This window comes from Beta vulgaris, chromosome 3, assembly GCF_026745355.1.
Source record: "Beta vulgaris subsp. vulgaris cultivar EL10 chromosome 3, EL10.2, whole genome shotgun sequence".
Taxonomy (NCBI): Eukaryota; Viridiplantae; Streptophyta; class Magnoliopsida; order Caryophyllales; family Amaranthaceae; genus Beta; species Beta vulgaris.
Genome location: NC_079204.1, coordinates 32,958,030 through 32,984,052, shown reverse-complemented (window position 1 = coordinate 32,984,052; position 26,023 = coordinate 32,958,030). Strand labels below are relative to the sequence as shown.

The 26,023-nt window shown below is 35.1% G+C and overlaps 1 protein-coding gene across 2 annotated transcripts; it reads left to right on the top strand.

Moving 5' to 3' along the window:
* Positions 1 to 6,121: 6,121 nt before the first annotated feature.
* Positions 6,122 to 20,881, top strand: LOC104906677 (late embryogenesis abundant protein D-34). Of its 2 annotated transcripts, XR_008968797.1 has the most exons (5): positions 6,122 to 6,590; positions 8,102 to 8,416; positions 8,747 to 8,936; positions 19,611 to 19,675; positions 20,672 to 20,881. XR_008968797.1 is itself a non-coding variant. In XM_010695464.4 (3 exons), the coding sequence occupies exons 1-3, from the start codon at positions 6,135 to 6,137 to the stop codon at positions 8,906 to 8,908; spliced, it is 933 nt and encodes a 310-aa protein (XP_010693766.2). In that variant the 5' UTR covers positions 6,123 to 6,134; the 3' UTR covers positions 8,909 to 9,089. The 2 variants fall into 2 exon arrangements, 1 of the variants encoding a protein (XP_010693766.2); XM_010695464.4 differs by lacking the exons at positions 19,611 to 19,675; positions 20,672 to 20,881 and having other exon boundaries at positions 6,123 to 6,590; positions 8,747 to 9,089.
* Positions 20,882 to 26,023: the final 5,142 nt, after the last annotated feature.

The window sequence follows — 26,023 nt, the reverse complement described above, 5'->3', positions numbered from 1 at the left end:
GACCTAAAAAAAAACTAAATCAGATAAAAAAATTAAGAGACTTAAACCAAAAAACAAGGAAAAAAACAAACAAAGGAAGAAACCAAAAATCGAAGATATATGGTAAAAGAAAAACGAAAAAATTGACGAAAAAATCAGAAACAAAACGAAAAAATTGAAGAAAAAATAAAAAACAAAACGAAAAAATCTCGTAAAAAGAGGAAAAAATCTCGCTTAAAAAAACGAAGAAATTTGGAAAAACAAAACGAAAAAACGAAGAAAAAAAAAACAAAATCCCATCAAAACTCAAATGAACCACTTTCGTTCTTCGATTCTTCGTCTCTTCATTTCTTCATTTTACTCTTCATTTCGTTCTTTGTTTTTTCATTACCCATTTTGGCTCTTCATTTCTTCGTTCTTCGTTCATCTTCGTTTATCATTTCACTATTAATTAGTTAATTAGGGATGCAGGCACCTTTTCATGTTGAGAGGAAAGAGGAGAGATGAGACGGCGTGGATGACGAGGAGTAGAGAGTATAGAGAAGAGAGAGGGGGGGGGAGAGGCGGAAAATTAGGGTTTGGGTGAGAGGCGTGATTGGGGTTATTATGAGGGAGGAAAGAGATCTTGGTCATTTCTGTTCTTGTATATGGGGCATCCGCAATGTGTTCTTGTGTTGGGCCATTTTTTTGCGGGCCATAATTCAGTGTTGGTCCAAAGGCTGCAAATATGGGTTTTGAGCGAAAAATAACACAAAAATCTGATGCGGTCCACTAAACCGCATCAGCTTTTAAATAAACCGCATCAGATTATTTAATCTGATGCGGTCCACAAGTGGACCGCATCAGATTGTATTCTCAACATTCCTTCTCATTTTTAATGTATATTTTTGGATGCGGTTTTATAAAACCGCATCTGTTACTAAGTGACATATAAGGTTTTTTTCGAATAGTGGAGTCTCTGCATAGGTCAAAGTTTTCCGGTGGATACTCATCAAATTTTCGAAACCTTGTCTCACTAAAGGACTTGAAACTCGTTGGTTTGAAGTCTCGTGAGTGTCATATCTTGATGCAGCATTTCTTACCTATTGCAATACGAGGAATTTTGCCTTCCCAAGTAAGATATACGATTACAAAGTCGTGTTTCTTCTTCAGAACTATCTCTAGCAAGGTGATTGATCCTAACACTCTAGATAACTTGCAAGCCGATGTAATAGAGACGATGTGTCGATTTGAAATGTACTTCCTACCATCGTTCTTTACATCATGCCTCGTTTGATAATTCATCTTGTCCGAGATATTAAACATTGTTGGCCCATTTATATGAGGTATATGTGGCCTTCCGAAAGGAAGATGGGTACTCTGAAGGGCAAAATAATGAACAGTTACGGAGGAAGTGTATGAATATGTAAGTCAGTATTTAGCACGTGCACAAGCAATTGGATTGCCAAAATCTAGACATGAAGGAAGGCTTGATGGTTGTGGTGCCATTGGGAGAAAAATATTGTGTCTTGATGGAGAGTTGAAAAGAAAAGCAGAATTGATTGTGTTACAAAATCTGAAACAAGTTTACTCTTACATATATGAGCATATGACCGTGCTTAGTGTTCAGTATCCATTGAATAATGAATGTGAGTTGATGATTAAGCATAAATTGGTCATTCGTTGATTAGTTTAAAGAACAAGTTATGAACCAATTATCTGACACTCCTAATGATGTATCATATACGTTGAGATAGTTTGTATATGGGTCAAAGATGCAAGTCTTTTCTTATGAAGGGTATGACATCAATGGTTATTCATTTTACACTAAGAAGCAAGATGACAAATCTACGATGCAAAACAATGGTGTTACATGGGGGCTTTGTCATCAGAGTAAAAAAGTAGAAGGGGTAGAACGATTGTTGAGACAATGAAGTCTGACTACGGGTTCATTGAAGAGATATTAGAACTTTACTATGTTGACTTCAAGATTCCGCTCTTCCAATGCAAGTGGGTTGATATTCGTCGTAGTGTAAAGAAGGATGAACATGACTTTTTTACATTAGTCAATTTCAGCGGGTTATGGCATCATGAAGATAACTTAATATTGGCATCACAAGCACAATAAGTATTCTACATGGTTGACCCTGCCGATTCAAAGTTGTTGTCATTGAAGGAAAAAGGAGAATACTTGGAATTGATGTTGTACACGATGAAGAAGAATACGATACACAATTCAATGAAATCATTTCTTCGTCAGTAGTCATTCTAAGTACATTAAGGGAAGATCTAGACACAACCTACATTCGTCGAGACCATAATGAGGGATTTTACATCCTCAAAGAAAAAGCTAATTATTAGGTAACTTATGTAATATTATTGCAACTACTATTGTTTATAATCGTTAATTATATATATTTTGTTTTCTTAAAATAATTTTGTAGTACTTCATTGATGAATCTAACATGTATTTGGTTTCAGGTGTAGTGATGGAAGATGAGATAATGCATAATGCATGATGCATCTGATGATCAGCAGCTACATTCTGAGCCCGAGAATACTGATGGAGTTGCTAGGAAGAAAAAAGTGAGCAAGCGAAGAGGTCTTACAAAAGGGATACGTTATAAACTCGAGGTCCAAAGAATACTTTAGTAGGATGAATTCATATGTCCGATTGGGGAGTATGCTGGTGCGTACAAGACACATTGCGGCGAAACCATTAGAAGCAAAGTGTCTATCCTGTATGACAGTTGGGATGATGTTCCATAAGGCATAAAGAAGACTTTTATGGGAAGATGTTAAAGTAAGTAACCTATGTATTTAAAAAACTATTCTTTTAATATAATTAGGATCATGTTTATTATACTAATCGTGTATTATTAGTACATTTTTGTATATTGAATAGAAAGTTTGGAATAGAAGAGGATGCGAGGAAGAGACGGGATGTCCTAACTACTTGTGATAAGCGGTGGAGATATTTCAAGTCAAGATTGGTTACTAGATGGATCACGAAAATGAGGAAGGGGCCAAACAATATACACAACCATACGTGCTCTATCCTTTCATCACGCAACAGATCTGGAACCATTTGTGAAAAAGTGTAGCTCTAAGGAGTTTTAGGAATATAATATGTACGTTAGAATCATATGAAATTATATAATGATTTATTTTGTGAATATTGACTAGTTACTTGTTTTTATATTAGGCTAAAAGTGAAAAAGCAAGAATCTCTAAGGCTACCAACAAGCATCCTCATTTTTTGGGTCAAAAGACATATGCGGAGATGATTCCCGTTTGAAAACGCGAAGGGTATATCCCTTCATCCTCTACAGCATCATCTGTTGACTCCTCTTCATCATTAGTGATTTTCTCCTTACCTGATCGAACTTTACCATGACTTCTCGTGAGATCGAAAAAAGATAAGTAAGGAAATTTTTTCTTCCCTAATGAAGAAACACAAAAGATAAAGAGTCCAGTGTAAGCATTCTTCATATTTTATGATATTTTCTTGTCTAATTACTCGTATTCTAGAAATAATACAAATATTTTTAATTGGACGTAGGATGGTTGATAAAGGACAGAAAATGAAGGAGAGTTTGTTCCAGGTCAGATGGATGGTGCCTATCACGTGCTCTGCAGAGGAAAGATCGTCCTGGTAGTGTGTTAACAACTAGACGTAGCATTGGGATAAGATCTGTTTCGGGAGATCCTGATCAGAGCGGTACTGCTCGAAAGGTTGGGGAATGGATGATGAGAATGTGCAGGCATTCGAGGCTAGAGTGAGCCAAAGAGTTAGAGAACATACGATGGAAGAGATGAACTCGAAGATAGATGCATTAGATCAAGAAAGGTTTGCGGCGCAATTAGGTATTCAAGTACTAAATCAAACAAGGGAAGATGCGCTGGTCCGAAGTCCTCACACTCCGGTTGCTCCTAGTAGCTATCATTCGGGGGGCAATGTTCTTTTTTTGAACTTGCAGGTATATATTTATTTTATATCTTCTAAGATTATGACATTATGCTTCTAAAACACTTAATGAATGATATTGTGCTCTCATTTATGTTAAGAGTCAAGTTCCATGTCGTTTGGCATTAGCGATATCTCGAGACCGATCATTGTAGCAGAAGGTTATCGTTCATCCACAAAAGGAGTCATCATCACATCCTACCATCGTGAAAGTGAGTGTTGATGAATTTTTTTGCGGAGTACGCAGATGTTTCAGTTCCACGACCTACTTCATTCATCATGAAACTCAGTCAAGCTGAGGGTTCATTCACATAATGGCCGAAAGAGTTGGTATTTGTAGTCTCAGATAATCAGGTAACTTATGTTTAGTATTTAAATTTATATAATAAGAAATCTAGATGTATATACTAAGAAATCTTGATTTATATATACCAATTAGTCTTTATTTTATACTACCTCTGTTTCTTAATAAGTGCAACATTTCACTTTTTTGGAATAGTCACAATAAGTGTAACCAAGTTCAAAATGGTAAAAAAAGTTCAATATTATTACAAATATGCCACCAAAAAGCAAGAGGGGGCCACAACTTTTTTGTTTCATCACTTGAATTACTCTACTTTATTGTGGTCCCAATTTTATCTCTCTACATTCCTGGGTATTCCCCCACTTTCTCTATGTTGCACTTATTAAGAAACGGATGAAGTATATAATATGAATTAAAAAAAGTCGAATTGAATTACAAACATATACTTAAAGAAGGTGCGATGAAGAAGAAGAAAAAAAATTAGTTGGTACTGATTCTTGCTCCGATGAGTCTACACATAGGCACGTAGATCCTTTTATTTACTTATCACTAGAGGATATGGATGATATTGTCAAGGAGATATGCGCCGAATATTTTTGCAACCAACCCCAGATGAGTCTTTTAGTATGCAAGTTATAAGGGTACCGTCTTCAACTATGGTAGTGATCTGATCAAATGATCATTCTCTCGCGACAAGATTTTTTTTAATTTCTCACAGAAGAATGGCTTAATGTATCCATTTTACAAGTATTTAGGATGTGAGATTTCTCAAACTCTAAACTAATTAACATTGATATTTATTTTTATTGTATCTCCTAATCATAAGTATTTGATAGTTTAGGTACTTGGCAGAGGAGATTGAAGAGCATGGAGATAATAATATTGGTTTCATGTGTCCAAGTATGATTTCGGCGACCATGATACGCAACCAACCAGATGTCGTGATCAACTACACGACAAGTTCAATGAAAATGAATCGACATGTGTTACATCATATGTCAGTACATTCAAAAGTATGTTAGATAAACTAATCTTTACTTTGTTTTATCTTTATGAACATGTAGTTATATATATGAACATCACATTTTGTTTCATGCATTAGGGAACATTGAATTCATCTTGTCATTTGTCTATCTAAGAAAGTGATATATATTTGATTTGTTTCGGAGAGATAGATCCTTAGCTATCAAGATACCGCTGAATACGTAAGTTAATAATTGTTACATATACATGTTAATAAGTTTACATGTATTTTATGATATTTTAAATAATTTATAAATGTTTATAGTAATTAATTGTTACAAATGTTTATAGTAGTATACAAAATTCAAGCGCCTTGAAGGATCCAATAAAGGAACTAAATTGTCTTGGATAACTATGCGGGTAAAACTCTTATGGTTTTATATTTGATACACATTTTATAATTATATTTAGTATTTTTTCCGATTCTAATATATATTTTTAGATTTGGTGTAGAGCAATCAGGAGGAGATAAATGCGTCTTGATGAGATACATGCTTCTAAACATCAGCTTATACTATGACTCAAATAATTTGTATGAGGTATATGTATGTTGTAAATTCGTTATTTATACTTATAAAATTTTAAAGTATAATTAACGAAAAGACGGTAAAAAATTTGTATTTACTATTGTCAAAAAAATCTTTGTATATTAACTTTCTCAAATATAAATCACTTCTAAAAAAAATATTTCCCGTTAACATTAGGGGGGGGAGGCCACGTGTCACCTATATCGCCAGCTGCACAAGCTATGTTACTGCCAAATTGAACCTGGAAATACAATGTGGCAGCATCTACCACTTCCACCCAAAGGTCTCTCTAATCTCTATATTCAGCACCTTCCAAATCATTCTATATATAATGAAAAAGTTAAAACCACCCACTATGTGTGCGCCACCATATTATCCAAAACTAGCAAGCGGTGAAATAAGATACAGTTGTGATATTTTGTTTAGCAAAATGAGCCAGCAACAACCTCAAAGAGGTGATGAGCTACAAGAACAGCAACGAAGAGATCAAGAGCAGCAGCAACAACGACAACAAGGCCAACCAGCGCAGCCCGTCAGATACGGTGATGTTTTCCCGGTAGCAGGAGAGCTGGCGTCAAAGCCAGTAGCACCAAGAGATGCTGCCATGATGCAGACCGCCGAGAACGCGGTGTTCGGGCAGACCCAGAAGGGTGGTCCTGCTGCTACTATGCAGGCAGCTGCTACGGTCAATGAGAGGGCTGGTTTTGTTAGCCACATCGGTGTATCCGATCCGGCTGCTCGACAGGGCGTCACTGTCACAGAGACTGATGTTCCTGGTGCTTGTGTTATTACCGAGTCTGTTGGTGGACAGGTTCGAGTAATACATAATCTTTTTGCTGTTTTGCCGATTCTGTGTCGTAACAGATATTCCTTACTCATATGAGCTTCCATATGCTTCAACTTTTTGTTCTATTGCAAAATTATCACTTTTGATAGAATTCACATCTACTACAATAATTCTACTTTTGTTAAAAAAAAAAAGCTTTAGTTAATAATAATATTATTTGTATTTTATTTTTTAAAAACTATCATTAACTAATTCATTTTTGCCTCGTAAGGTTGATTTTTCCATTAAGGGTACATTTATGTTACCCATCTTTTTTATTTCTTTAAAACAGGAGCTCCAATCTATTCTTGCAATGAAATAATCTTATTTGCGAGTATATTCAAGTGTAAGTAAGGCAGATTTGCGATTTGAATTATATACAGAAGGAACACCAATTTGTTTGCTCCGATCCTCCAGGTGTAATGAGCGTATAGACGAACTAAAAGTCTAAACTTTGTGATTAGTTTTATATAATGATTATGTTTGACAACACTAACTTAAAGCTGAAGTTTATACGTAGCTTTAAATACAAATATAGTAGTTGAAATTGTTAAGGGCTGCAATTAAGTTTTATATAATGGCTATGTTTGGAAAGATTAACTGTTTAAGTTAGATGAACTATGTTGGGACATTAGGGATCAAAATTTTCTGAAGATGTTCTGAAATTTCAATCACGTGTTTGATTATTTTAACTAACTGAAATTTATTTCAAGTACATCTCAAACATTACTAATCATTTTAGCAATTAAAATATTATTACAGGATTCTTATAACACCATGATATGGTACCTAAATTGAAGTGTTTTCTACATATAGTCAATGCCAATTTTCATGGGGGATACTAGAATTAGTGCTCAGTGCTTAGGTAACGTCTATTTTTCAGTACACGATAGTTTACTAGAAAAAAATTTGTCTAAACCATGGTCGGTCTTTCTTGAAAGGTCTGAAACTTGAATGAATGTGACCGGTCCCGACTTTGGGTTTCTTCCCCAGTGGTTTTCAACCTAGATTGACAAGCTAAACCAACTAAAATTGCCACATTGCACTATTTTATTGGCTATTTAATTTTTTGTCTTAAAAAAAAAGAAAAATTGACAATAAAGGTCTAAACTTTGAGCGATAATTTTTAAAAGGTTTGAACTACTGATTAACCTGTGTAGGTCCCAACTTTAGGGGGTCTTAACTTTTAGCAGGCCTCAGTGAATTAAAACTAACGATATTTTTTTAAAATCTCACCTAGTTTCTACTTCCCTCCCTCAATTAACCCTTCTGGTGTGATCCATGCTTTACAAGTTATGACCTATCAAGCCAGTTTCAAGTCACTAAGGTCCGCTAAAAGTTAATACCCCATAAAGTTAAGACCTACACAGGTTAATCATTAGTTCAGACCTTTTAAAAATTATCACCCAAAGTTGAGACCTCTATCATCAATTTTTCCTAAAAAAACGCTATATGCTTTCAAAGTTGGTGCTAATTCGCTGGTGCACTCTGTGTAGGTTGTAGGTCAGACTATACAACCTAGGCCAGTGAGGCAAGGTGAAAATGGGACTCGCAAACAAAGAGGAATTGGTGGAACAGGAGCAACTGGCAAGGTAACCATAGGCGAAGCTCTAGAAGCTGTTGCAGCAACAGCAGGTGACAAACCCGTCGACCAAAGCGATGCAGCAGCAGTACAGGCAGCTGAGGTCAGGGCCACTGGTAACACTGGGATAGTTCCCGGTGGTGTTGCTGCTGCTGCTCAGTCCGCTGCTTCTATGAATGCCCAAACTACTCTTGAAGAGGATAAAATTAAGCTTGGTGACATTTTAACGGTATCTTCTTTATGTATATTTTTATTTGGTCGCTAGTTTCATTCAGTTTTCAAGTTATAGATCTTCTCAATTTTTGTTTCACAAATATGTAATTTTCATAATTGTAAACATTAGGTTTAAAGTAAACAAGGTCTGGTATCATGGTAGTACTAACATTAGGTTTTAGGTAGTCGTACTAGAGATCTATCCGATCCGGTATCATAATAATGATGGTATCCTAGCTAGTTTGATCTTATTCTGGTAAGGATAAAAGAACATGGCCTTGGCTACTTAGCTACGTCAGTTACTTTCTTAAGCATTATTATTTACCTATCTTCCTTGATGGAACAGAATGCAACCATGAAATTGCCTGCTGATAAGGAAGCGACAAGGCAGGATGCGGAGGGAGTAGTTAGCGCTGAGCTAAGGAACAATCCAGATGTAGCAACCCAGCCTGGTGGTGTGGCGGCGTCCGTAGCAGCAGCTGCTAGACTCAACGAGAGAAATCCATGAGGTTAAGCGATAGATAATCTCCAGCAAGGTTTTGCCAGTTATCTGTTGTATTTGGTTTATCTATTCCCTGGACAAATTTGCTTCGGTCTCAAAGTGTCTCCTGCGCTGGTCCAAATTTTGGTTTTGCTTTAATTTTTGTTTAGGTTTCGAAATAAAGACAGTTCAAGGTTCGAAGCTTTTAGTACTCTTCGTTTTCTTGCGTAAACAATTATAGAACGTATATGACTTCTACGGACCTGGTTCACATAAAATTTGAGGTGGACTCGATGTCACTACATGTAATTTATGAAGAAAAAAACGGTCACGATTTTAAAAAATATTTTATAGATGCAAGAGACGAGTAGTCATCGGCATGATCGGCCCTGATCGGGGCAAGCGGGTGTTCGTCCAGATTTAGTGGTCCACATACCATATATATATTTTCGATCTAATCTAATTTAACTATTCTAAATACACTTATGAATAATAGCATTTTCATAATTAAGTTTGACCCTTATCCCTTTCTTCTCCACTCTTTTCACGCTTTTTTTTTAAAAAAAAAGTTTTATATATCTTATTTTTCTCTCTCTTCTGTATCATCGTTCATGGAGTTTTAGTTCTTCAAAGTTTTAGTTCGATTACTTGCAAATTTTACACTATTTTTTCTAGAAAGTGTGTTGGTTACTATGATATAGCATAGGGTCACCATGATATGGAAATAGTATATATTAATTTTTTTTTGACTAATTTCTTTAAACATGTGATATATGGGTTATTATGATATAACACATGATCAATATGATATTTTCTTAAAGTTTTGCAGGGTTAGTTGCTCAATGTCGTTTTCTTGATTCTCTTGGTAATCTCTTTAATTTTAGGTTAATTATTATTCGGTTAATTAGTATTTTCTTTTCCTTTTAGATGGAATTAGTTAGTTCTTGAATCAGGTTTCTAGGAGGAGAGAGATGAATGTGAGTGAGAGAGATGAATGCGTGAGAGAGAGAGGAAAAAAGTTGCTTGAGCCGATTGTTTTTGAGGAGAGCGAAAATTAGTTTAGTTTCTATTGTTTGAAAAATCGTGAGCCACTTAATTAAGCCTAAACCTACGGGTGAGATTTATTCTCACATAAAAAAGTTTTCTCACATAGAGATCACTTGATCCAACCATATATATATATATATATATATATATATATATATATATATAGATAGATAGGAATGAGATCTTGTGAAAACACCCATAAAGCTGAAAACTGAAAGCAGAAAACAGAAGACAGAAGATCTAGGTCATTGAATAACTTAATTAGATGATCATGCGGCTGGGAATTATTGTGTGCCAATACTATCATGCACAAAACCATGACCCAACTTTTGCAATTCCCTTTCTTTCTCCGAACCACAAATTCATCATACAACAATGGAGAATTTTGATTTTCTCTCTCCTCTCACCATTTGATTTCTAGGAACTTAAGCAAATTCATGGTAGGTATACATAATTCAAAGGCAAAATATGTCATTTCGAATGAATTAATGTATTCTAATGCTTGAATTCGAACCCTAGAAAACTTGTGGGTTGCGGGTTGAATAAACGAGTGGCGAAAACGAAGAACACCGCCATAGCAACGAGCTCCCTCACAATCACACTGCTCTTCTTCATCTGTTTTCTTTTTCTGATCTTTCTCCTCTTCCTCCTCACGTTCTTCTCGATCTCTTTCTCGTACGCTTTCTCTCTCCTCTTTTTCTCTCTCTCGCTCTTAGTCATTTGCGAATTTATTCAGTTATTATTGTGTCTGATTGATTGTTCGTATTAGGTTTTCTCGGCTTCCTTTTCAATTTGCAGAGGTTTGATTCTTGTTTTATTTTTTGATTTTTACTTATTTTAATGAAATCGATATGTTTTCACAAATTAATCGAGAAAATTAGCTATTCTTTAAGTAGTGCTGCTGTTTCTAATTTGCAGAGGTTTTATTCTTGATTTTTGGTATCCTGATTATTTATTATGAGAGTGAGGGATAAAAAGAAGGTTGAAGAAGAAGGTGGGGATATCAAGACTTAAAAGTTACTGTAATACTATTAGTTAAAGTTACTCTTATAATACTCAAAGTTATCCTTATAATACTCAAAGTTACCCTAGAAAGATGAAAATTAATTATTATGACATAATAAAGTTATTCTAAACGTACTAAAAGTTACCCTTATAATATATAAAGTTGCGCTTGAAATATATAAAGTTATCCTTAATATAATAAAGTTACCCTAAACTAGGCAGAAGTTAAACCTAAAGTATATAAAGTTATCTTAAAAGTAGTAAAAGTTACACTTGTTTTCAGTTTTCAAACTATGATCTGTTTTCAACGGATCTTAACCCTATATATACTAGCCTTCATATGCACGCGATGCGTGCGTTAATTTCAAAATTTGTTAGTTTATTAGATACTCCATTCGTACTTTATTTATGATTAAACTTAAATGTGAAAAATTCAAAAGTTAGATAAATTTAGATATATTAATTCGCTAATGTAAAAAAATCAAAAGGTTGTGAGTGATTGTTAACATTAATTTTTTGTGAATGAATATTGAACAGAAAGAACAAAAATAATGAGTTGGTTTAATTGAATTAAAGAGTATCAAAGGTAGTGAATGTTCAGACTTTTCATGTGCACGTTATGTATGCCATCTTTTTTCATAAGGTATAAATATTTTGTCTATTTAATTTTTGATTGAAGTATTTGATGCATATACCATTTTAAACTTGTTTTAAATGGCAAGTTGGAATGGGAATTTATAAATGATTTGCTTTGTAATTTTTTTCATTCCATTAATTAGATCATTAAGGGTATTTTAGTTACTTCAAAAGAGGACACCACACCTCCTCCCTTGTGTGTGTGTGTGTGTGTGTGTGTGTGTGTGTGTGTGTGTGTGTGTGTGTGTGTGTGTGTGTGTCTACCTGAAATTTACGTGTGTGTGTGTGTACCTGAAATTTACGTTGATTATCTTAAGAGTATGTAAAATTATTTGTGATGAAAGTCCTTGTGATAGACAAAATAGTATTTCAATCATTTTTTTATTAATAAATAACTTAGGATATTATTAATTAAAGTTGTTTATTTAGTGATGTGAAGGTGAAAGTGGAGAAATCAACTTTGATTTCAATTTTTGTTGTTGATTAACATTTGTAATTATATTTGGTTTTTAATATTCACTTTAGGTGTTGTGTGATAAAGTGTATTAAGTTTTTAATTTAATTTTATAGTTGCATTTCTGATTTTTTATAGCAAGTCACTGATCTGTTTGGGTGCAATTGTTTGGATATAATAGACCATTAGATAGGGGTGTGCATTGGTCGACGATTAGTTTAGTGTAGTGTTGGATAGACATTATATTGTATAATGGCATATAAATGTAATGTTAGGTTGTAGAAGGTAATTATATGAAGAAAAAAAGGAGAAATTATTAGGAATAGTTTCAATCTAGACGTTTGGATATTTTCAATTCTAATTAAATTATTTCCCAGACAATTTCGATTATACATCTTTTTAAGGTAATAGGCATTTTTTTGTCTCATGTTTTTCTCACCACTAATTCAACAAAAGCCAACTCACCATCCATTACTTAACGCCACCACTGAAGCTATTACAACAACCTCCAACCAATAAAATGGTCCCTCAACCTTCATTGTCACTCTTGCCACCCCTCCTCTTCATAAATAATTAAAGAGAAGGTTATTTTTCCCCACCCATTCATGTTAAGACTAGTAGCTAGCAAAATCACTCCTTGAATACTATGTGAGAATTGGGGCAAATTAAAGAGAGTAGTTATCCACTACAATAAGGACTGAAACAATGAGCATAACACATGGATAGTTTTCCTCAACCTCAATAACTTGAGAAGCATCAACATCATATCTGGAAAAACTCACTTCGACGATAGACCTATATCAAATTGTAAGCGAAAATGAAAAGATATACTATATGAGTGTCTTACAATCATAACATGGATGAAACGTAACCCCCCCATCCCATAAGCCATAAGAGGTAATTCGTCTTGAATATATCAAAAATGAAAAAACAAAAAACACGGAACGACTTAAAAAAAATTATGTTCTAAAGTCGAAGATCCTTGAAAATAAATCGATCTTATGATAATGGGGTAGTCAACGAGGCTTTCTTGTAATCTCCTCCGACGCTTCCTAACAGGCTCTAGGAGAATTGTGGACGTGAATTCATACTTTGTTTAAATTTTCAAAAACTCAAGATTTATGAAAGAAAGATGAGTTCTTGATGGTTTCTTCATTGAATCTTTAAATAACACACTCCAACATAATTTATACCATTATTTGATTGAACACTCAAACACGGTCTTGATTTAATTTAAGTCATTCTTAACTTAACTAATTCATCACTAAACTCAATTCACTCTTGAATTCAATTTAGTAGTTTGTAAGTATTTAACTCACCAATAAATATAATTGAAGAAAATTATGAAATTCAACTAATTATGAAACAAAATATAACCTTGTCTATAAACACTTCAAAGTAACTCCTACTATTTCTAAGTCACACTAACAGTAGAACCCTGAAATATAATAAAAAATAACAAGATATTATAAAAGAGTCCTAAGATGCTCAAAACAAGAAAAAGTTATTCCAAGTGCAATAGTAAAAAAAACTTGTGAGCCAAATCTATGAAATGAAATGCTACCTACATTCCTATATGCACTAGGAACGTCTCAAGCCACCTTCATTCCTAACAGAACCAACAATGTTTTCTAAACATTTATCTCTCAAGCATGGTCGAACTCAATCCACGTAACCCAAGTGATAAACTCTTGATTTAGAAGCAAAATAGTTGAACCATAAAGTATCCAACACCGAGGTAATTGGTTCTTTGTGTAGTATTAAGGCCTTTGAATTCATATCATATCCCTCTCTTCAAAAGAATTTGCCCTCAAATTCTCATCATCATAGTAAGGAGAAAGATCATCAATGTTGAATGTAGTACTGACCCATCCAAAATCATCCGGTAACTCAACCTTGTATGCACTATCACCAAAAAGTTCTAACACCTTGAATGGACCATCTGCCCTAGGTATCAACTTATCTTTTCTTTTGCCTGATAACCTTTCCTTCCTTAGATCAACCCATACCGAATCACTAGGTTTAAACACGGCTTTCTTGCAATGCTTATTAGCTCTTTCCTTGTATTGTTGATTTATCTTCTCAATTTTAGCTTTCACTTAATCACATATCTTTTGAAAACTTCAAGTTTCTTCTTTGAATCCACATGAACAAGATCACCTCTAGGAAAAGGCAACTAATCAATAGGCACAAAAGGATTTATACCATAAACTACCTCGAATGAAGAACAAATAGTTATTATAGAATGTGATCTTTTGTAGCCAAATTCAGCATGATACAGCTTCACATCCCACTCCTTTGAGTCTTATTTACCAATCCACATAACAAAGTCCCAAAGTCCTATATATTAGTCACCTCCGTTTGCTCATCTGTTTGAGGACGATGAGAAGTTTATTTGCCCATTTGTTTGAGGATGATGAGAAGTGCTAAAAAGTAACTTTGTACCAACATGCTTCCAAAGAGATTCCCAAAAGTGTCTCAAGATCTTGGAATCTCTATCTGAGACTATATTCCTAGGAACACCATGCAACCTCACAATCTCTATAAAGTTCAAGTCAACTACATGTTGTGCATCATTAGTTTTATGCATAGAAACAACGTGATATTTTTTATAAACGATCAACCACAACCATAATAGATCCTTTCCTCTTTGATTTTTAGGCAACCCCATTATTAAATCCATACTTACACTCTACCAAGGTATGTTTCGAACCGGAAAATTTTTGTACAAACCCTTACGAAGGATAGTCTTGGCTCTTTGACAACTAGCACACCTAGAAACCGCCACTTGAACATCCTTGATCATACACAACCAATAGAAATGCTCGCTTAAGATATCGACAGTTTATGAGCACTAAAATGACAAGTTAACCCTCCGCTATGCACCTCTTTCACTAGTATCTCCCTTACGCCACAACTAGTAATGCATAAATTATTACATTTGAACAAAAACCCCTTTTGGACAGAATAATCATGGTTATGCTTCTCTAACTCCTTAGCAAACACCGGATAATCTTTGTATGAAGCCTTGCCAGGTTCAAACCCAAGTACCCTAGCATCAACTGTAGCTAAAAAATAGCTCCTCCTAGACAACGCATCTGCTACCACATTGCTCTTGCCATCTTTATACAAGAAAAACTAAAAGATTGAAGGAACTCCACCCACTTAGCATGTTTATGGTTAAGGTTTTTTCCCCATGAGTATACTCCAAAACATCATGATCAGAATGGAGAATAAAAGGCTTATGTTGCAAATAATGAGACCAATGATCGAGAGCTCAACCAATAGCACAGGATTCTCAATCTTAATTAGAATAGTAAGGATTTAGACCACTTAACTTCTCACTAAAAAATGTAGCTGGCCTCTTTTCTTGCTGATTATAACCGCACATATATATCCGCACTCTACTAGCATCACACTCTACCTCAAATAACTTATCAAAGTTAGGCAAAGCAAGAACATGAGCACTATACAGCAAGGACTTCGGTTCTTTAAAATATCTTTGAGCACCCTTAGTCGACACAAATTCTCCTTTCTTCATTAAGTCAATGATTCGTGCCATTATAGAGGAGAAATTTTGAATGAATCTCCTAGAGAATGAAGCCAATCCATGAAAGCTTCGAACCTCATGAACATTCTTTGGAACCACCCAAGTAGATATGGCATCTACCTTTTCAGGATCAACTCTAACCCCATTTCCAACAACAATATAGCCAAGAAAGTAATGATATCAGATATAAACATACATTTTTGAAGTTTGTCATACTATTTCTAGTTCCTCAAACAAGTTTCTCAAACATAAAAGATACTCATATTGAGTCTTACTATAAACAACTATAACATTAAGTTAGGCATAATACCTCATTCATTAGGCACATGAATGAACTAGGATCATTGCAAAGGCCAAAAGGGATAACCATCCACTCTAGAGGCCTTGCATGGTCTTGAAAGCAGACGTCCATTCATCTCCTTTCCTTGCCCTTATTTGATGATAACCACTCCTCAAATTGGAGAAATTTGTGGCTTCATGTAACTCATCCGATATATATTCAAGTCGTGGCATAGGAAACCTATACTTAGATAATTATGTTATTTAGTATTATGCTATCTATACGCATCCTCCAAGTTTCATCCTTCTTCGACACAAGTAAAGCAGGCACTGCACATGGACTCATACCTATAAGCAGGTGTGTTAGGTAATAGGGCTCCAAGAATCAAATCAATTGCATGTTCAATGCCCCTCATTGGAGTTAAACCTTTGTGTAACTCCTCATGAAAGACGTCCCCAAATTCCTCCATAAGTTCTTGTATAGGTGTGGATATGGGTTTTGAGATTAGAGTTTGTGACTGACGAATCAATAAGGCATACCTTACTACCTCTTCCTCAATCTCTTTCTACATCTTTCTTACAGGCAAGAACATACTACTCTTAGACTTCTCTTGCTTCTTAGGCGTGATTTGTGGAAGTATAGGATGTAACTTAATCTTTTTGCTATGGCTCATCGCAGTATCGACATTAGTATCTCCCTCATGGCCCACCTTTCTATCAAAATGACATGGTCTCCCTAAAAATAAGTAAGACACACTCATAGACACTACATCACACCATAGTTCATCCACATAACTCCCAGTTTAGAAAGCTACAAGTGCTTTCTTCTTAACCCTAATATCGACACTATCATCAAGCTAATTGAGTTTATAAGGTGTACGGTTTTCAGTTTAGGTACCATGTCTGATGAGGCTACATAAGTGCATAATCCACTATCCACAATGACATTGCACGCATGGTCTCCACTCTTGCACCTTATGCGGAATAAATTCTCCCCTTATTCCACATTAGGAGCACTCTCATTCTGTAGAATTGTTCTCACCACGCCAAGAATCCTACTCTCATCCTCTGCAAAAGCATATTCTTCTTCCTCCTCTTCATTCATCTCCTCTGGGATGAACTCATACAAACCCTCCTCCTCCACTATCTCTTCATACTGCCTTGATGTAAGAACTGTCTTAGTTGGACATTCACTCGCAATATGTCCCTTAGCTTGACACTTCAAGCATCTCTATATACTATCAAACTCTTCTTTAGGCACAAACACTTTCTGTTTTTCTCCCTTTTTGTCCTCCTTGGTTTGAGAACTTGAACCTTCTCCCTCCTCCAAACGTGGAAGAAGTGGTTTTGTAAGTGTTCTGGAAAAAAATTCCCTTGTAAGAATTTTTCGAACCAGCCTTAAATACGCCTGCATCAAAGTCAGGTTTTTGATGCTCCTTACCCCTACTTTCGAACTTCAATTCTAGTTTACACACATCTTTAAAGGTCATAATGAGCTACATCAACTTGGTTTGTTATATGCTTCGCTAATCCCCTAATGTATCTTGCAATCTTCAACGGCTCTCTCTTGTATCAGAAATCAAGCATAATCCATCAAACTTCCTCGTGTACTCATCCACACTTAAATTCTTGCATCAAAGAGGTGAGTTTATGTATCGGTATAGCTCATAAGTGTCTATAGGATCCTTCCCATCTCGTCTCCTTTGAGCCTTGAGGCTCTCCAGCCATAAAAATCATGCTTGTTAACTTCATAGTAGCAAGTTTGTACCTTATTTTTTGATCATCATACGCTTTATAGTCAAATACCTTCTCTATATGTCGAATACACTCAAGAAAATTCTCAGGATCTGAGTCTCCATTAATTTTGTCAAAGACCTTCTCTATTTCTCATCTTCATCACTATACTCATGAGTGCAAGCCTAGTCTTATGTCCACTGGTTACCTATTTCAGCTCTCCAACCTGAATACTCAATTTCCTAATAGCCCTAAGGATTTATACTCCTTTAATGTTTCGAACTCCAATTAGTTGCTCAAAATCGGAAAATCTCTCGTGCACAACCCCTTACGTAACTAGTTCACAACTCTGTCACTTTGTGATGAAACTCTAAGAAAATTCACAAAACAACATTTTCAGGTTTTCTAAGACCCCTCCAATTTGAATCACTCAAAAATTCGACCTACACAGAAGCCAAAAGAAGTCACATATATCGGATTTCAGAGAAAACTAACACAACGAACAAGAACTGTCTCAAATCTCTATCAAACAATCTTCAAATTTCGTGAAATTTTAGGAAAGAAAAATAGAATAAGAGTAGTCCAATTTAGGATTAAGAAACTCTTGAATACTGCATTCTCTAGTAGGAGAACCACACAGGACAAAACGCACCAAATTCTAGGTGAATCTAGAACAAAATTAAGCACTCTTCCCCCACCCATCTTTCTTCATGCTCTAATACCAATTTGATGTGGATGTGAATCAACACTATGGTTAAGTTTTCAAAAATCCAAGCAACCTGAATAAAGATGAGTTCTTGATGGTTTCTTGGTTGAATCTTTAAAGAACACACTCGAGCACAATCAATAGAATTATTTGATTGAACACTTGTACTCCCCCACAATTTTAAAGAATTTTTATAAATATATTTAAGTATTTATGTAGTTATATTTAAATCCAAATGAGTTTGGAAAATGGTTTGACTTTTAAATAGGGTTGACTATTTTAAAAGTCAAGTGAAATTATTTTTCATAGCTTAATAAAATTAGAAATATTTTAATTAAGCATGTTTTAATAAAAGTTTTAAATATTCAAAAGTATATTGAAAAGGAAGTTTAATGGAATCGAAAGCCCAAAAGTGATAAAAAGGGAAAGAGTCATTTGATGACTAAAGTCTTAAATAGCCCATCTTATTAGTCATCAAGTTTCATTAATTAAAATCTCTTTTCCTAAGCCCACAAGTAAAAGCCTTTATATAAATATCCTAGAAACCCAAAATATTTTCACCCTACACATTACTTTTCCAAGTTTCACGTCATTCTCTCTCTCTTCTACTCGACTTTTTCTCTCTCCTCTTGGTTGTGCGTCGTTCTTCAGTTTTCTCCCAAAAGTTCGTTTCTTCTTCTTCAAGTAACGTTTCTTGTTCAACAAGAAACGTCACAAATCTTTTCAAGAGCTGAAATCTTGCTGCCGCCGGTTACTCCTTGCTGCCACTGTTGTCCGGCACCCCTTTTTCCTCCATTGTTGTGGTTGTTTTCTTTCTTCCTCTCTAAGATTTCATTAAAATACTAGTTTTTGTTATTTTATTATTATTTAGCATGTTTGTGAATTAAATTACTGTTTTATTTATACAAACAATTTCGGTCATCATGTTTATTAATATAATAAATTTCAGATTTATTATGTTAAGTTTATTTTTAGTTTTAATCGTGAAAATAATAGTTTCTAGGGTTTTAATTGCTAAAAACTAAATATATATATTATAAATCATGAAATTTATGTAGTACGTAATTTTAAATATGTTTTATATGTTTTAAGGATGGTTATTAAATTTTATAAGTGCTGTAATTTCATAAAAGAATGATTTTATGGTGTTTTAAGGATTTTTAATTGCTAGAATAGTTATACTATACTAGGAATTAAAAATAACGTAAGTATGGTACTTAAAAACGATTTTTAAAATGTGTTTCATGGGGTTTTAATCGTTTTAAAGCTTCTGGAATTTTTAGTTCAAGTTATTAATTTTCATTACGTTATTTTCTAGGCGGAGATTACGTTGTAGGAGACTTTTAACGACTTAAAAGTGGCCTACAGGCTAGTGTATTCAAGGTACGTACTTTTTTTACGTGCTATGTGATATAGAAGTATGCTCTAAGAGTATTTTAATATTAGTATCATGTATAGGAACTTGTTTGTTCATATATGTGGATGCTGGAATTTATTTTACATGTTATGTGCCCTGTGCAACATGTGATTTGGAAGTGATTATATTATCAGGTTATAAATGTTTGTATGGAATGTTTGATGCAAGCATGTTGAGTTAGTTTATTTATTAATTCGTGAGTGAATTAATATAAGTTAAAGTGAATCATGTATTACATGTAATCTTTGAGTATTATTTACTATCTTATAAGAACTGTGGACCTTATTTGGTAAGTTACAAGTTATACCTATATAAAGGTAAAGTTTATTGTTGGCTAGGTTCAACAAGTAAGTTAGTAAAGTATAAAAAGGAAGTTAAAGGAGTCTTGATTGATAAGTTGTGATCACTTGTTAATCCAAAGATAAAAAGAAACTCTGTTATGGCTGTTTGGTTATTAATTATGTGTTACCTGCTTGTTGGTGTCAACACAAGTATTAAAATGTAATTAATGTAAAGTGCAACGAGAATAAGTTATAGACTTTAGACTGGTGCACGTCTAGAGTTGGACATAAGGGTTGGGGTTATGGTGAGTGTGCCATAGCATTTCTAGGAATGGATTGATCACCATCCCTCTTTATTTCAAAGGTTCCTCGATATCGCAGGTCACTCTGAAATGCGGAGTCGCGCCCGCATTTCACATTAGTAGGCAAGACAACTCGTCCCAATAACTATTCTATTTAAGTGATAAAAAGTTAGTTTAAGTTTAGTTCAGTAAAAGTTGTCTGCAGATTATTATATACTTATGTTATTATTTATTCCTGCATGTTATTTTTGTAGTATCATGTTTAGGATTACTAGCTTATGTCTGATATGTAGTACTCAGCTTTGCTAATTACGTGCTTGTTTGTGTGTGTGATCATGGCTTTGCCTATTGATCCTGTGATGATCCTTCTGGAGAGCAGAGTCAGTATTGCATTGACATTACAGGTTCGCAGATGCATTTCATTGGGAATCTGGAATGAAGAGACTACTTATATACCTAGCATAGTTTAAGTTCTGTTTTCGTAGGAACATCTTTATTTCAGTTTGTGGTTTATTTAAGTTGGTGTGTTTAAGATACAAACACTTGTTTTTTTATTTAGTGAGTTCTAATAAAGTTGGTTTTTAGTAAATTGTTTTCCGCTGCAAAATTTTGAGTAAGCCGATACGTTATCACACGGGCGATAATGCCTGGGTAATTCTCTAAGTTTTATATTATAAAGTTATTTCTAGAAAGAGAGAATTATCAGGGTGTTACAACACTGCTGAACAATCAAATAGGGTCTTGAATCAATTAAATCACCCCTAACATAATTAATCAATCATTAAACTCAATTCATTGATGAATTAAATTCAATGGTTTGTAAGCAATAAACTTAAATGCAAGTATAACTCCCGAAATTATGAAATTCAACTAACTATGAAAAGAAATACAAGTCTATAAATACTCCAAAGAAACTACTACTATCCTTAGGACAAATTACTAACTCATACTAACAATAAGACTCTTAAAGATAATAAAACAAAATAACAAGATAATATAAAAGAGTTCTAAGATGCTCAAAATAAGAAAAACCTATTCCAAGTGGAATAGTAAACTTATGAGCCAAATCTATGAAATGAGATGTGCCTACATTCCTATATGCAATAGGAGTGTTTCATGCCACCCTTAATTCCTAACACAACTAGGAATCTATTCTAAACATCTATTTCTCAAGTATGGTCGAACGCATCCAAGTAACACAAGTGAGAAAATCTTGTTTAGAAGCAAATAAGTTGAACCCCATAGTATCCGACTTTAAGGTAATTGGTTCTTCATGTACTAATTCCTTTGAATCCACATCATCTACTGTGATTACTTATAAAATTATTGTCTGCTAGATCCACTTGGAAACATATCAGATGATCAATCAAGACTCTCTTGACTAAGTGATATATGAGAGCTAATCAGTCAGGTTGACACCCCTCTATATTTTGGGGGAGGGGATTTCGGGGGTGGCTAAAGAGAGGAAGGCAAAGGAGTGGTAGGGGATGAAGGAAAGAGGAAAGAGGAAGAGGAGGAAAAAGAAATCAGTTTACGAAATTAAAAATAACTAACTTAATAAACAAGTAACCAGTTAACTGGGATCCATTTTGTAAAAAGTGATGCGTAGTTGGAACTAGGGATGGCAAATGGGCGGGGCGGATGCGGATACCCCTAAATCCACACCCACCTCCACCTAAATTTTCCATACCCACCACCTACCCGCCAACCATGGCGGGTACAAGTTTCCATATCCACCTCCGCCCACGTGGGTATAAGGTTATACCCACATCCGCTCCACCACCCAAGTGGATATCCATTACCCACTTATACCCACCCATCACCTAGGTGGATTTTCCACCGGCCCACCTGATTTATTTTCTATATATAGCCTATTATATAAATTAATTATTAGAAACACCCATTTCAAACAAAAAAAAGTACACATTCTTAGTATTCATATTTCTTAATTATTTTTTTTCAATTTTTTAGATTTATGAACATAATTCTTTATTTTATAAAGGGTAAATTAGTAAATATTATACGGGGCGGATGGATATGGGGCGGGGCGGGCGGATATGGGGCGGGCGGGTGGATTTGGGGCGGATGTGACCTCATATCCACCACCTACCCACCACCCATGGTGGATTTGACTTTTCGTATCCATACCCACCCACTACCCACCAAAGTCATATCCATACCCGCCCCAACTGGGGCGGATGCGATGCGAAACCCGCCAAATTATACCCATCTGCCATCCCTAGTTGGAACTTCGAAAAATTATCCTTAGTTGGGACTGAAAATGGTGGAACATCCATAGTAAGGACTCTTCTTACCAATTTTTCCAAAAAACAAGGTCACCATCTGGCATGGATGACTTTAGTCTACACTAATATTGGCATAGACTAGGTCTATGTAAGATCTTATAGCATTATCATCAGCATTAATTATGTGATCAATTCTGTTAAATATTTAGCTGCACATGAAAACAAATAAACAATGCGTAAACATAGCTTGAGTTTTAATGTCAGTGGACGTTTTTGTTTGAAAAAATTAATTCTAATAATCCAACCTTTGGGTCATTCGCTCGAAACAATCCCACCTTTTGATTAATTTTTAATAATCTAACCTTTTAGCATCATCTACTCATTTTGAATTGTGAGACCAGTAACTTGCTGAAGTTATTAAATTAAATATTTATTTTTCATTTTTTTTCTAATCTCTGATCTCCCTTTGTTTTTCCCTCTTTCTTCCCTTTCTCTCTTCCTCCCTCACCACAACTCACCAACGCCTTACCACCTTTTCCCCCACCCCACCCTTACGAACGTCCACCACCTCTTGCAACCCCCACCTTATGTAAAAACCCTACCACCCCTTATCCCATGTAAACACCCTACTACCCTCTCCAACCTACACCCCTTGCGACCGCCTTACCACCCCCACCCTTGCAAACGCCCTACCACCTGCACCCCCTGCAAACGTTCGACCTCCACCCCCTGCAAACAACCTACCACCTCCTCCCTTGTCCACAATGCACTACCACCCCCTACCCCCTCTAGACAAGGATAACGCCCTATCACCCCTACCCTTGTGAACAACGCCCTACACCACTTCCCTTTCTCTTTCTTTCTCCCTAATTCGTCTTGTGCTTCTAGGTCCAAGAATTCATCTTCTCCTCTTTCTCCTCTACTTGTTGAGATCCAATTTTTAATTTGATCAGTTACCAATCACTCTCTCCCTCTCCTATTCTTGTTGTCCATGGTTATGTCGAATCAAAGCTCGAAGTTGTGCCACTATTCTTCGGTTTGGGTTTGTGTTCGAGCATTTGGTTTGTGTTGAAATCTAGGGATTTGGAAACTACTTTAATCGCTTGCACTACTATTTTTATAATTTAGAGAAAAGAGAGAAAGAGGGTATGGAATGTGGATGGTAAGTGGTAGTTGGTGGCGATGTTAATGAGTTTTGGTGGTTAGTAGTGGGTGATTGGTAGTGATGGTGGTGGGATATGGTGGATGGCAGTGGGTGTTTGATGGTGATGGTGGTGAGTTGTGGTGAACGACAATGGTTGGTTGGTGGTGATGGTGGTGAGTTATGGTGATTGGTAGTGGGTGGTTGGTGGTGAATTGTGGTGACATGGCATATGGTTGTTGGTAATCAATTTAAATATTTTGTGCTAAGGTTTTGTGGTGGTTGGTAGTAGTGCAAATGTGTGGTGGTGGTTGATAGTAGTGCAGCTATGTGGCGGTGGTTGGTTATGGTGTGGGGAGAAATGGGAATGGTTAGTAGTGGTGGTAGTGTTGTTTGGTTGTTTTTTGTTATAGTTGAAGTTAATTGAAATTGAAATTGATTAATTAACTTAGAATAAGCTAAGACACGTATCTAATTAACCATTATGCTGGTCACCAATCTGTCTCAACAAGTTAGGGTTCAAAATGAGCAGACGATGCTAAAAGGTCGGATTATAAATAAAAATCAAAAAGTGGGGTTAATTTGAGCGAACGACCCAAAGGTTTGATTATTAGAATCAATTTTTCCTATTAAAAATACAATTAATTATCAGGAATAATTAATTGCACCTTTATAATTGGACGTCGATTTAGTAAATAGACTTTATTTTTCCAAAACGCTTTTGGGCTTAGTTTGCTGAATTGCTCTACCTTTGGACTGGACCAATTAGGATGAATGTATGTTTCACCCTTGGGTACAAAATTGGGAGGTCTACAGAATCCCTCACTTTGACTGAGGTTCAGGAAACCGAAAGTCATGGTATACGGTGTCGGGGTGGAAATCAATTCTAATCGCTTTACGATTTAGAACTGGTCTATATATCTTTGCAAGACAATAACTACAAGTAACCTGATTACCTGTAGGAGAAGATGTTAGGAGATAGGTGCAAACAACTTAGATAATGATGCACATAAAGACGTAAAGATGCATACTTCGACTCTCTAAGGATGCATGAGATGTTATGCAAGGATCAGGGTTATGCAAAGCTATAGAGACATTTCAGGGTTTTGCAAAGATATGAAATCTGGATTGATAAAAGGAGATTGATTGATTTTTGAAAATTGTTTTGGTCAAAATCGAGGTCCACAAGAGAGATCCGCAGATTACAACTTTTCAGGAGTTTATAACCAACTACTAAACAGACCGTAAGAAAATATGATAAACTTTTAAAACCTCAAAGGCATTTCATGAAAAAGCCGTAAGATGTATAAAAAAAATTAGGAACTTGACCATCACCAAACCAGAAGCAGAAGCGGCATAACTAGAGCTGTCAGTTTGGTTAATGAACTGTTGGTTGAACTGAACAAACTGAAATTTAAACTGAATTAAACTGAACTGGGAGTAACTGTAACTGAAATCAACTGAAAAATGCTAAACTGAAACTGAAATAACTGTAAATGAAAAACCAAAACTGAACTGCAACTGAACTGAAACAAACTGTAACTGAAAATAACTGTGAAAAACTGAAAAGTTGATCAATCAACTGAACTGAACTGAACTGAATATTTAACTGAATTAACTAAACTGATTCAAACTGAAACTGAACTGAAACTGATTCAAACTGAACTTTTTTAAACTGATTTTTAATTGTACACGAACCGAATTCACATATTAGCCAAATTCATGATAGTACCTCCAATTCACATAGAAACACAGAAAACGAACTCACACTGTGTCAGCCTTTAATATATTTGAGCGTCAAAATAAAGCGTCGCCCATGCTTTAATTTTCAACGCTCAAAATTGGGAGATAAATTATATTTTGACGGTAGGTTTGTCGCTCTATTAGCGTCGCTCCAAGGCTAGGACGTCTAAATATCAGATTGTGTCCCCACTCCCCCATACTAGGAAGCATGTGCCACGAAATCTATATTTGTTGCCCATCTTGGGGCGTCACATTCATACACTACGTCGCCCATCTTGTAAGATTTTAGGATTTTACAGTTTAATTAATTTTACAGTTTTTGTTTCTCAAATTAGACAAGGATTGCTATTACCTCTTCTACTTTTTAGTTGAAATGATTTCAAATTGTTTGTTGTCAATATACATTATACATATGAAAAATATGTAGTGAGGAGTGAGGAGTATAGTACATACAATTGAGTCTCAAAAGAATTGGGAGGATATAATAAACTAATTTACAGCATAAAATTTTTACAAATTAATGTCATTTATGGATAAAATAAGAATTCAACTTAATCTCTAGAAATCCCAAAAGAAAAAAAAAAATTAAAGAAGAAGAAAT

What these genes read in the sequence shown, in the direction of transcription:
- LOC104906677 (XM_010695464.4), top strand. Translation starts at nt 6,135, where the DNA reads ATGTGTGCGCCACCATATTATCCAAAACTAGCAAGCGGTGAAATAAGA. An exon ending in CCGAGTCTGTTGGTGGACAG is followed by an intron (nt 6,591 to 8,101) that starts GTTCGAGTAATA and finishes CACTCTGTGTAG; the next exon opens with GTTGTAGGTCAGACTATACA. An exon ending in AGCTTGGTGACATTTTAACG is followed by an intron (nt 8,417 to 8,746) that starts GTATCTTCTTTA and finishes TTGATGGAACAG; the next exon opens with AATGCAACCATGAAATTGCC.